Genomic DNA, 13,824 nt, shown 5'->3' with positions numbered 1-13,824 from the left:
CTAAACCAACTAGACCTCACCAATATATTTATATGCCAGTTTGGATGTATTATGTCCCCCAAATGCCATGTTCTTTGATGCAATCTTGTGGGGGCAGATGTTTTAGTGTTGATTAGGTTGGAACATATTGATTGAGTGTTTCCATGGAGATGTGACTCAATCAACTGTGGGCAAGAACTTGGATTGGATAATTTCCATGGGGGTATTACCCCACCCATTCAGGGTGAGTGTTAATTGGATCACTGTTGTCATATAAAGGAGTTCACAGACAGAAGGACCTCAGAGCATGAGAATGACATTTAGAGCTATAAATTTGCCTCTCAGCACTTCCCTTGCTACAACCCATATGTTTTATATATGTTTAGAATGACATTTTGAAGAGCAGCTGCAGCTGAGAGAGAACAAAATACCCCAAGAGCAACATTTTGTAGAAGACCCTTTTGAAATGCAACCTGGGAGCAAGCAGATGCCAGCCACATGCCTTCTGAGCTAACAGAGGTTTTCCTTTCTTCAGTGAAGGTACCCTATTGTTGATGGACCTGGGATACTTAATGGACTCAACACTGTAACTTTGTAAACAAATAAATCTCCTTTTTAAAAGGTGCTTTGCAATCTGGAAGCATTAGCAAACTGAAACTATATATATATATATATATATATATATATATATATATATATATTAGCAAACTGAAACTATGTATATATTCTGTTTGTTGTTGGGTGAAGTGTTATCACTTCACCCAACAACAAACAGAATACATATTCTTCTCAAGTGCACATAGTTCATTGTCCAGGTTACATCATATGACAGGCCACAAAACAAGTCTCAGTAAACTAAAAGTTATTGAAATCATACAATGTATCTCCTCCTACCACAACAGAATGAAGCTAGAAATTAATAGCAGAGGGATAAATGGAAAATTCACAAATATATGGAAGGTAAACAACATACTCTTAACTAATGCATTAAAGAAGAAATAGCAATAGAAGTTAGGAAATATCTTGAGGCAAATGAAAATTAAAATACATCATACTAAAACATATGGGTTGTAGCAAGGGAAGTGCTGAGAGGCAAATTTATAGCTCTAAATGCTAACATTTAAAAAGAACCTGACTGCAAATCAGAAACCTAATCTCAATATTGGATGAATGAGAAAATAATAGGAAACTAGTTCAAATCAAGCAGAAGGAAGGAAATATTAAAGATTAGAGCATAGATAAGTGAAATAGTGAATAAAAAATGATAGAATCAAGAGAACCAAAAGTTGTTTCCTCAAAAATATCAACAAAATTGACAAACTTTAGCTAAGATGACAAAAAAAATTAGGATACAAATTAAGAAAATCAGAAATGAAAAGGGGGACATTACTACAAACTACACTGTAATAAATAGTACTGTTAATGGATACAATGAAAAAATGTGTGCCAGTAAAATAGATAACCTAGATTAAATGGATAAATTCTTAGAAATATGGAAAGTACATACACTGACTAAGGAAGAAATAAAATATCCAAACAAACCAATCATTACCAAATAAATTTAATCTGTAATCATAAACAACCTAGCAACACGAAAGCCCAGGACAAGATGGCGTAGCATGGGAATTTTCAAAACACTCCAAGAAGACTTAACACCAATTCTGCTCAAATCCTTCAAAAAAAAATTGAAGAGGATGGAATACACCCTAATTCATTCTATGACACCAATGTCACCCCCATACCAAAGCCAGATAATGATATGAAAGGAAAAGAAAATTACAGAACAATAACATTTATGAACATAGATGCAAAAATCCTCAACAAAATAATAGCAAACCAAATCCTAAAACACATTAAAAAACTATACACAATGATCAAGTGAATTTCTCCCTGCTTTGCAAGAATGACCAGCATAAATAAAACAATTAATGTAATACAAAAAATTACCAGAATGAAGGAAAATCACATGATCATCTCAATTGCTGCAGAAAAGGTAATTGACAAAATACTGCATCTCTTCTTAATAAAAACAATTAGATGACTAGGAATAGAAGGAAATTTCCTCAACATGAGAAAAGGCATTTATGGAAAACCCACAGTTCACGTCATACTTAATGGGGAGGGGCATAGCACCTGCACAAGGACAGACATACAGACATTGGAATAGAAATGAGAGCTCAGACAACCACTGTCACATTTATGGACAACAGATCTTTGACAATGGGGCAAAGACCACTCAGTTGGCAAAGAATACTCTCCTCAACAAATGGTGTTGAGAAAATTGGCTCTCCATTTGCAAAAGTAAAAAAGAGGAACTGTATCTCACACCTTATGCAAAACTCAACACCAAATGGGAAAAAAATGAAATATAATTGCCAGAACTTTCCAAATCCTAGAAGAAAACTTAAGGAAACATCTTCAGGAACTTTCCTTAGGGAATGGTTTCTTATAGTTTACACCCAAACCACCATTAACAAAGGAAAAAATAGATAACTGGGATTTCATCAAAATTAGCAACTTTTGCACCTCAAAGAACTTTATTTTGAAAGTAAAAAGACCACTTACACCCTGGAAAAAATATTTTGAAACCACATATCTGATAAATATTTAATATCCAGAACAGATAAAGAAATCCTTCAACTTAACAACAAAAAGACAACTCAAGTAAAATATGGTCAAAAGAATTGAATATACAGCTATCCAAAGAAGATGTTAAGATGTCCAAAAGCCCATGAAAAGATGTTCAATATCATTGGCCATGAAGGAAATGCATATCAAAACCATAATGCAACACCATTTCACACCCTTTAAAATGGTACTATTAAAAAATGGAAAATTACAAATGATGGAGAGGATGTGAAGAAATAGGAGCACTTATTCATTGCTGTTCCTATAATGAATTGAAAGCAGTGATTTGAACAGATATTTGAACGCAAATGTCCAAATCTGCATTACTTACAATTGCCAAAAATGGAAGCCACCCAAGTATCCATCAACTGATTAATGGATAAATAAAATGCGGTATAAACATACAAAGGAATATTATTCAGCCATAAAAAGGAATACAGTCCTGATACATGCAACAACATAGATGATACTTGAAGACATCCTGTTGAGTGAAATAATCATATCAAATTTCGTGTTGAATGAAATAAGCCAGATTTTTGACAAAAAATTGAAACAGTGTATGATCTCACTGATATGAAATAATTACAATAAGCATACTCATAGAGTCAGAAATTAGAATATAGGTTACCAGGGGATAGGTTGGAATAGGAAATGTGAAGTTAAGACTTAAAATGTACAGAGTTCCTATTTGTAATGATTGAAATGTTTTGGTAATGGATGGTGGTGATGGTAGCACAATATTGTGAATATAATTAACAGCACTGAAATATATACCTGAATATCATTAAAAGGGGAAATATTTGGTTGTATATATGCTAATAGAATAAAATTTTTAAAAAAAATCCACTGAATTGCAGTACACAACCAGTGAACCATAAGTAAAACCATGACTTATGGTTAATAGAACAACTATAAAAATGTGCTTTCACCAATTATAACTAATGTATAACAAATGTAGCACACCAATCAAAAGTGTAAATAATAGTGCTGTATATGGGAATTTTATATTTTATCCATGATTGTTCTCTAAGTGTACTTCTCTAATAAAAGAAGAAATCAAATAACCATGAATACATTGTTTATTGCTGAACTCTCAATTGTATTCTATTGATATATATGTCTATTCTTATGCCAGGAGCACACTTTGTATATTACTGTATGTTTGAAATCAAGATGTGTGAGGCTCCCAAATTTGTTCTTTTGCAATATTGTTTTGGATATTCAGAACCCTTTTTGGTACCATATGAATTTGACTATTGGCTTTTCAATTTCTGAAAAGGTAACTTGAAATGTTTATAGGGATTGTATTGAATCAGTAGATTTCTTTAGGTGTATTCCCCTGTTAATATTAACATTAATTATTCCAATCCATGAGCAGGAGATGTCCTTCCATTTATTTAGGTCTTCTTTAATTTCTATTAGCAGTGGTAGGTAGTTTTCAGTACACAAGTCATTCACCTCCTTCATTAAATTTACTCATAAGTATTTTATTTCTTTGATGTTATTGAAAAACAATTTTTCTTAATTGCCTTTTTTCAGATTAGCAATTTTTTAATAACAAGTTATTTGTTCACATCCTTTTTAAAACCATTTTTCTTACTTCTTACAAAATATGCACAATTCTTTCTTACATTTGGACTATTTACAAACAGAAAAGGCCTATCTTTTAACGAAAAGACATATTTTGAGTCTCTATAAAGTGCAGCTAATTTAAGGCAAATTTATGTGAAATATAAAGGTGGCTTACTCTATCTATATACACATTTTTCCAGCTTTAAAAGATAATATCTTCTGCTTTTTGTGCTGATAGCACTCCAGCAGACATGGTGAACATTCCTAAAACCTGCCAGACCTTCTGTAAGAAGTGCAGCAAGCACCAGCCCCAGAAAGTGACACAGTACAAGAAGGGCAAGGATTGTCTATATGCTCAGGGAAAGCAGTGTTATGGCAGGAAGCAGAGTGGCTATGGTGGGCAGACTAAGCCAGTTTTCCAGAAGAAGGCTAAAACTACAAAGAAGTTTGTGCCGAGGCTTGAATGTGTTGAGCCTAACTGCAGATCTAAGAGAATGTTGGCTATTAAGTGATGCAAACATTTTGAACTGGGAGGAGGCAAGAAGAGAAAGGGCCAAGTGATCTAGTTCTAAGCTTTGTCTTTTGTTTTATGATAATAAAATCTTGAGGTTATGGTCAAAGAAAAAGAGATAAGTTCTCCTTTCAAAAATATGAAAGAGAAATTTAAAAAGAGAGGACTGTACTTCTTTTCTTGCAATTTTAAAACATGAGATCTTACTGGTTTAAGGAAATCATAGATTTCTAAACATCATATTATAAGTAAAATGGTCTTAAAAATAACTTTTATATAGTTCTTCACACAAGTTAAAGGTGGTAATGTGTCTGCTACAGTACTTTGGAGGACTGGAGGATTGACGGGAATAAGTAAATGCTGTTTTGTTAGGTGAGTAGATATTAGGTAGTCCAGGACATATATTCATTAAAAAATATGCCTGATGAGGCTAGACACCTAAAGCTACTCTTAGCTCCAGCAATGAGTATGTTCCATCTCCATTAGAATTAAACACTGTCAAGCTCTTTGGTTCTCAAGGATGACAAAAGCAGAGTGTAGGAAGTACCAGATGGTCAGCTTCCCATCCACATCCTGGCCAACCTTGTGAAATAAATCTGAAAGGTCTTCAATGTTAGAAATTCCTCATAGGGGGGTAGGTTTTAGCTGTACAGCTTTCTCAATTTGGTTTCCAACAGATTGTGAAAATTTTGGCGATGCTGGTGGCTTTGATGTAAATTCTGTACTTGTTCTTTATCAGCATTCTCTGGAGGCCTGTTGCTCTCAGGTTTGTTTGTGAGAGCACTGATCAGCTGTAGTTTTTCTCTTAGCTTGGACACTTGAGGATCTGAATTATCTCTCTTTATGTTTTGGGTTTTTACTATATCTGTTCTATTGATCACTTCATCCAAAAACTCTTTATCAGAGTAGCATCTATGTCAGCCACCATGCTATAGGACAGGTTTGCTCTCTTTTCTACCTTGCTCACAGCAACCAGATCACTTTCTATCATGTTGAAGATCATTCTGTCTCTAGTATCCCACTAGGGCACTGTTTACCTCCTCTGAAGAGTAGTTAAGGCACAGGATATCCTGTTTCAAATGCTCACTGTGAGTTTTATTGCTAAGTTCTGGTATAACTGAAGGTGATGGAGTGATATGGTTGCTTCCACTGGTCTCCTTCAAGAGCTGCTGATTCATATGACTCTGCAGTATTTCCATGGTTTTCTTGTATTCACCCATGGCTTTCTGTATTACCTTCACAACAAGATGGATGCTATTTAAAGTAATACCAATGGAAGCTGCACTCTTCTGAATTCCCTCTGCAGTGGCAGTCAGGCTAATTAAGTCTGAAACTGACTTAACATTGGCTTTGAGGTGGTTTACTGCAGAAGGCAAGAGAGTAATCTGCTTATTCATTTCTGTGATATTTATCCAGACATTTTTTAAGCCCAGCTCTCCAGATTCAATCTTTTCAAATTGTTTTTGTTTGCTGGGTAGCTCCTCATTAAGATTGGGTATTTCTTGGAATGAGCTTTTCTGATTAGATTCCATTGTTCTATGTTTTTTTTTTTCTTGAGAGCATCTAGATCCTCGAGAGCAACTTGAATCCACACCAAGCCAACAGAGGCCACAACACAGACTGTAAGGGTGATAAAAGCAAAGAGGGGATAACAGATTTTGCAGCATCATAAATAGTGTCCCTTGAGAAAGCAAAAGCAATTTCCAAGTACACCAAATTCCTCTTCCTCATCTGAGCTGGACTTAGAGTCTGAGTCAGGAGGCTTGGTGCTAAGCAGGTGATGACCTGAGCCTTCCTTTGGCTTCTTTCTCTAGCTGTCCACAGGCCAGCCAATCAATGCATTGAGTTCTTTGTGCTTTTTCATCTTCACGTGGGTGAGTGGAGCACCCACTCCTGAGCTTCCAGGTTTTTACATGACACCCAATTCTTTCATTGCCTTGGTAGCCTGCCAGGGTGAGCAATCCTGGGCCAGAGCCCTCTGGTCACTCTTACTCAGATGTGGGGCTGACCAGATCCTCTGAGTGCTGGAGATTGGAGCCCAGAGGAAATGAACTCAGATGGGGGTGGAGGGGAAGGGGGCTGGTCACATAGAGGTAGCCAGTTGGTGATTCAAATGGATAAGACTCTGGGCATGGGGTGTCAGTTGGTTAAGAAGCTGGAAAAGTAGCAACCTTTTATCTCCCAAAAGAGTTTAAAAAAATGGCAAATCAAGAATGAGAGAGATTCTCAGCCTTGATAAGTATGTAATATTTCTAAAGGAGTTCCAGGAGCTGGAGGAAGATACAAAGATAGGTATTTTGGATATTCGGGGCCAGTTTCCAATGGAGAAGGAAACAAAAATTGTTCCTGAATGGGGTAAGGGGGAAAGGTGCAGGGTGAGACAGTGGGAATGAGCTAGTCCTTCCCTGGCAGGAGAAGTGGCAGCAGGAGGGAGTTCCAGGTCACTGCAACTCTAGCACAGCCATGGGGTACCCAGCAAATGCCCGGGATTGGAAACTCAGGTCTGAGATGATCACTGTCCTCAGGACCCACCCTGAGTTTGAAGGGAGCCTGAGAAGGAAGATCTAGAATCATCCTCTGGAGCTGCTGTCTGGGCCAGGGGGCACAGTACTGAGGGCAGCCATGGCTTGGTCCCCCTGAAGAGTTCCTGCATGGAGTTTGAAGTGTTCTGGCATGGGCAATTTTCAGCAACTCACACGCACCTTCCCCACTCCAGCTGCGACTCCAGCCCTTGCTGTGGCCCAGGCTGCAGCTTTTCCTGACTTGCTGGTCTTAGTGGTGGTGGCCCCTAGCTCCAGAATCAGGGCATCACTCTCTAAGTCTCCTTTCAGGACTTTTTATTGCTAGTGAATAGATATACAACTGATTTTCACATGTTGATTGTGTATCCTGCAAATTTTCTGAATTCATTTATTAAATCTAGAATTTTTTTATTCTTTAGAATGCTGTATATATAAGATCATGCCAACCATGAAAACAAAGAATTTTATTTCTTCCTTTCAAATTTGTGTGCATTTATTTCTTTTCCTTAACTAATTGCTGTGGCCAGAACTTTCAATACAATGGTGAATAGAAGTAGAAAATTGGATATCATTTTATTGCTCCTGATCTTAGATGGAAAGCTCTCAGTCTTTCACCATTGAGTATGATGTGTGCTGTGGGCTTTTTATAAACGCATTTTATCAGGTTGAATAATTTCCATTCTTTTACTAGTTTGTTTTTTTATCTTCTAAAATGATGGATGCTGTCAAATGCTCTTTTTATTTCCATTGAAATGATCATGTATTTTATTTCCTTCATTCTATTAATGTGGTATATTGCATTAATGGATTTTCCTGTGTGCAATCAGCCTTGCATTCCTGCAATAAATCCTGTTTGCACATTAGGTAAATTCCTTTTGCTATGCTGCTGGATTCTGTTTTGCTAAAATTTTGCTATGGATTTTTGCATCTCTATTGTTTTGGTTTCCTAGGCTGCTTAAGGAAGTACCATGTAATTGTTTGGCTTAAACAATAGAAATGTTTTTGCTCATGGTTTGGAGACCAGGAAAATGCCAAAATCAAGGCATCACCAAGGTGATGCTTTCTTCCAGAAGACTGGCTGCCAGAAATCCTTGGCTCCTTGCTCACATGGCAAGGCACATGGCAGCATCTGCTGGTTTCTCCCTTCTCTTCCAGGTTTTATTGACTTCAGCTTCTTGCTTCAGTGGCTTTTTTCTCTCTCTGAATTTCAATCTTTAATAACAGCCCCCAATAATAGGATTAAGACCCATCCTGACTGAGAAGGGACACACACTAACTGAAGTAACCTCATCAAAAGGTCTTACATACAATGGGTTTACACACACAAGAATGGACTAGATTTAAGAACATGTTTTTCTGGGGTACAAAGAACTTCAAACCACCACATATATTCATAGACCTAGTTGTCTGCAGTTTTATTTTTTTATGATGTATTTGTCTGGCTTTGGTGTCAAGATAATGCTGACCTCACAGAATCAGTTAGGAAGTGTTTCATCCTCTTCTACTTTTTGGAAGAGTTAGAGAGGAATTGGTATTAATACTTTAAGTTTTTTTTAGAATTCACCTGAGTGAGACTATCTTATAAATTACCATTTTGGAGGGGAGATATTTCATTACTGTTTCAATCCCTTTACTTGTCAATGTCTATTCATATTTTCTTTTCCTTCATGAATCAGTTTTGGTAACTGGTGTGTTTTAGTAATTTGTCAATTTCATTTTGATTAATTTGTTATTGGGTATTCTCTTGCAATCATTTTATTTCTGTAAAGTCAACATTAAGTCCTCACTTTAATTTCTGATTTAGGAATTTAAATTGCTCTTTTGGCTTGGTCTAACTCAAGTTTTGCCATTTTTGTTGATCATTTCAGGAAACCAATTACTTTTTTATTCTTTCTGTAGTTTCTCTATTATCTTTTCAGTTTATCTCTCCTACAATCCTTTTTCTCCTTTTTTTAAAAATTTTCAGGTAGGGAGCACCACTTTTTTATTGTGGAACATAAAATATTTACATAGAAGTGATAACTTTCCATGTGCAATTTAACAAATAGTTAGAGAGCAAATTTCAAATAATGTTATGGGCTACAGTTCCACAATTGCAGTTATTTCCTTATTGTGAAATATAACATATATGCAGCAAGGTAATAACTTTCAAAGTATGATTTAACAAGTAGTTATATAGGAAATTTCCAAGAATATTATGGGTTATAGTACCATAGTTTCAGTTATTTCTTTATTGTGAAACATAACATATATACAAAAAGGTGATAACTTTCAAATTACATTTTAACAAGTAGCTATATAGCAAATTTTAAAGAATGTTATGGGTTACAGTTATGCCATTTCAGTTCTTTCCTTCTAGCTATTCTAATGCCCTAGCAACTAAGAAAAAGAAAATTATATAGAGATTTAGTATTCATAATCCTTTGTTAAATTATATTTTGTCTGCTGCTGCCCCTTTGTCTAGTTTAATCAATTTCCCAGCCTTCAGGGATGTCTAGGAAGTGACCACCATAACTTGTTCATGTTGAAAAGGGGTGTTGACATTATGGGAAAAGGGGACACAACTGGTTGATGTTCTTGAAGAGGCTGTTGCCTCTGGGTTTGGGGACTTACCTGGCATAAGAGCTCTCTGGAGGATTTAAGTTTCCGAAGAATAAATTTAGTGAGTGAAACTTTTATAGAATCTCAGATAGGAACCGGGGAATTCTTTAGGGTTTTGGGGACTAATGTTGACTTGGGCTTATCATACTGTGGCCATTTGGGATATCTATCTGAAGCTTGCAAAGAAGTAAACTCCAGGACAGTCTCTCAACTCTATTTGAAATCTCATAGCCACTGAAACCTTATTTTGTTGCCTTTCTTTTCCCCCTTTTCATCAAAAAGGCATTCTCAATGCCCCAATGCCAGATCAGGTTCATTTCTGTAATCCACGTCCCACAACACCAGGGAGACTCACTCACTGGAGGATCCGGTTCCACAGAAGAGTAGGATGATGAATTTATTTGTCAAGTTATGCTTAGAGAAAGTCAACATTTGAGCAACAAAAGAGGTTGTCTGGAGGTGACCTCTAGGCATAATTATAGGTGGGCTTAGCCTCCTTTTTACAACCACAAGTTTCACAAAAGCAAGCATCAAGATTGAAGGCTTGACTTATAAAGTAGGGGGTTCCTAATTTCACATAGCATAGGTTCTGTCCATGATAATCAATCAGTATCTTATGTTGTCATCTCTTAATTGTACAATCCCCATCACTCTCCATTTTATACAGTTCTCATGACTCAAAACACCCCATAGCTCTTTTCAACCCTTAATTATTTGTCCTTGGTCTTTGTGTGGTACTAGTAAGGTATTCCTATTAATTATGGTCCCTAGTATGCAATAGGTAGACTTTTCCCTATTCCACTATGTTGTCAACTCTCTGTACCAGTGTCATACCATAGAATTATATCTTACAAGCACTAATCTATATTTGTAGTGCTGATCTGTTGGATATATGCCTTTAAAAAATCCCCTTTCAATCCTGTTCACCTTCCATGAAGCTCTGATTCTCATAATCCAATTAACAATCACCCCTATCCATTCCCATACCTTTAAAGTCACCCTCATTAATATATATGAACATATTGGGATATAATTCCCCCTTCACTAGCTTCTGCCTGTCTCTAGGTCTCCAATATTCTATATTATAAGACATTGATTTTAGATTGTTCAGGGAGTTCATAGTACTGGTAACATACAATATCTCTCCTTTTGTGTCTGACTTATTTCACTCAGCATTGTGTCTTCACGGTTCATCCATGTTGCCATATGTTTCAGGACCTTGTTCCTTCTTACTGCTGCATAGTATTCCATTGTATGTATGTACCACATTTTGTTTATCCACTCATCTGTTGAAGGACACTTGGATTGTTTCCATCTCTTGGCAATTCTGAACAATGTCACTATCAATCTCCTACAATCTTTACTTAATACATCTGCCCCCACAAGAGTGCATTAAAGAATATGGCTTTTTCTGGGGGACATAAACATACAAACTGGCACATTCCACTCCCTGGACACCAGAAAAACATATTCTCTCCAAATGCAAAATACATTCATACATTCACAATATCACAAAAACTTAAATCATTTCAGTAACAATAGGTAAGTACAAGATTCCATCAAAATCAGTTACAAGCATGGTCTGTCCAAAAGCAAAACTTCCCTCTTGCTCTGTACCTGTGAAACTTAGAATAAGTTATCTGTTTCCAATATACAAAGGAGGGACAGTCATAGGGTAAACATTCCAATTGCCATAAGGATAAACTGAAAGGAAAACAGGGTTTAAAGGACCAAAACAATTCCTAAAACCCACAGGGCAAACTCCATTAGATTTCAAAGTCTGAGAGTCATTAACAGAATGATGTTGTATCTTTGGGACTTGATAGAGTGGGAGCCCAACCCTTTCCAAATTCTTTCATGGCACCCCTTTTCTCTCCAAATGCTGGAGGGAGTGCTCCAACATATACACATGTTAGGGAGACAATATCCTGGGCCACACCTTCCTCAAATTTTGGGGCAGAACCCAGATTCTCTGCTATTTCCAGGGCACAAGATCAACCCCTTAAGAACAGTGGGGTGGTGGCCAGGATCTCCCCAATTCCCTGAGAATGTGCTCCACTCTCTTTGGGGCCTGGAGTGGCAGAGCTCTTCATGAGCATTGAGGTGGAAGGCCCACCCTCAACCTCCAGGGCAAACTCACCCTTTCTATGCATATGGGCCACTCTGCTTTCCCAGCCCAAGACCTCTTAACTCCAGACATTAACCTCCATGGCTCTGTCTATGAAGAAATTTTTATTTCAATTTATTCCTTGTCTGTACCTTCCAGTCCAGACCAGCAGTGGCTCTGTCTATAAAGATCTTTCCAAAATTCTGTTGGCTTTGTATGAAGCACACAGGAGTCAAAGCTGTCAGACAATAGGACTTTCCCCAAATCCTTTCTGGATAATTGCATCTCCTATCCTGTCTTGTACTGAAATGGTGGCTGGGTTCCATGTTTGGTTAAATCTTCACATTGGGCTGTAGCTTCTGGGGTTCCACCCCCTGGAAGCCCAGAATTTTCTAAACCATCAGTTTCTGGTTTCTTTGAACCCAAGAGTTCAGTTCTAAGTTTATCTCTTTCTACTCACATTTTACTGTAAGCTGCAAGGAGAAGCCAGGCTATATCCACAGCTTTTGCTTTAGAAATCTCATCAGCCAAGTATCCAAGCTCATTGCTTTCAAATTCTGCCTTCCATCCAATAACAGTACTCAATTTTGTCAAATTCAATGCCACTTCAAAACAATTGCCTTTCTTCCAGTTCACAAAAACACATTTGTCATTTCTGCTCAAGTCCTCATCAGAAATATCTTTAGAGTCCATATTTCTACCAACAGTCTCTTCAAAGCAGTTTAGGTCTTTTTGATCAAACTCCTCACAACTCTTCCAGAATCTTCCCCTTATCCATTTAAAAAGTTGTTCCAAAATGTTTGGTATTTGCAAACTCAGCAGCACCCCACTCTTTGTACCAAAATCTGTTCTAGTTTGCTAATGCTGCCAGAATGCTAAATACCAGAGATGGACTGGCTTTTATAAAGGGGGTTTATTTGGTTACACAGTTACATTCTTAAGGCCATATAGTGTCCATCAACAAATGGTACCTTCACCGGAGGAAGGCTATTGGCATCTGGAAAACCTCTGTTAGCTGGAAAGGCATATGGCTGGCATCTGCTTGATCCCAGGTTGTGTCTCAAAATGGTATTTTCCAAAATGTCTGCATCAGCTTCCAATGGCCATCTTCAAAACTTCTGTCTCACCTCCAGCTAGCTATGAGCTCCTTCTGTCTGAGCTTACATAGTGCTCCAGTAAATAAACAAGACCCATGCTGAATGTGTGGGGCCATGCCTCCATGGAAATTATCCAGTCAGAGTTATCACCTACTGTTGGGTGGGTCACATCTCCATGGACACTGAACGAATAAGTTCCAACCCAATCCACATTAATATGTCTGCCCACACAAGAATGCATTAAAGAATATGGCTTTTTCTGGGGGGCATAAATATACAAACTGGCAGAGTATCCTTTTGTTGATGTATTGGTTTGGACACTTTTAATGGCTGTTGAATCTTAAATTTGTAGCCAAGTAAACAACCTTTATAAAAACCAATACATTTCTGGTATTTTGCATAACATCAGCATTAGCAAACCAGAACAGATTTTGGTACCAGAATTGGGGCGTTGCTGAGTTTGCAAATACCAAACATGTTGGAATGGCTTTTAAAATGGATAAGGGAAAGATTTGGAAGAATTGCAAATAACTTGATAGGAAGGCCTAGATGACTTTAAAGAGACTATTGGTACAAATATGGACTCTAAACTTACTTCTGATCAGAACTTATACAGAAATAATGAACGTGTCATTGCCAACTGATTGAAAGGTGATCCCTTTTTTAAAGTAGCAGAGAATTTGGCAAAATTGAGTCCCTGGTGTCAGATTGAAGGCAGAATTTGAAAGTGATGAACTGGGATACTTAGCTGGAGGGATCTCCAAACTAGAAGTGGAAAATTCAGCCTGGCTTCTTCTTTCAGCTTGT

At 37.2% G+C, this 13,824-nt stretch overlaps 1 protein-coding gene and 1 pseudogene across 1 annotated transcript; one reads left to right on the top strand and one right to left on the bottom strand.

Annotated features, from left to right (window-relative positions):
- The first annotated feature begins 4,430 nt into the window (after window positions 1-4,430).
- LOC119523557 (60S ribosomal protein L36a-like) lies at window positions 4,431-4,691 on the top strand. Its single transcript, XM_037822369.1, has one exon. The coding sequence runs from the start codon at window positions 4,431-4,433 to the stop codon at window positions 4,689-4,691; it is 261 nt and encodes an 86-aa protein (XP_037678297.1).
- A 429-nt stretch (window positions 4,692-5,120) lies between these two features.
- Window positions 5,121-6,554, bottom strand: LOC119523556 (annotated as a pseudogene).
- Between the last annotated feature and the right edge of the window lie 7,270 nt (window positions 6,555-13,824).

Source organism: Choloepus didactylus, chromosome X (assembly GCF_015220235.1).
Source record: "Choloepus didactylus isolate mChoDid1 chromosome X, mChoDid1.pri, whole genome shotgun sequence".
NCBI lineage: Eukaryota > Metazoa > Chordata > Mammalia > Pilosa > Megalonychidae > Choloepus > Choloepus didactylus.
Note: the sequence above shows the minus strand (reverse complement) of the source record. Positions and strands in the feature narration are given on the sequence as shown.

Coding starts and splice junctions, on each gene's coding strand:
- LOC119523557 (XM_037822369.1), top strand. CDS start 4,431: ATGGTGAACATTCCTAAAACCTGCCAGACCTTCTGTAAGAAGTGCAGC.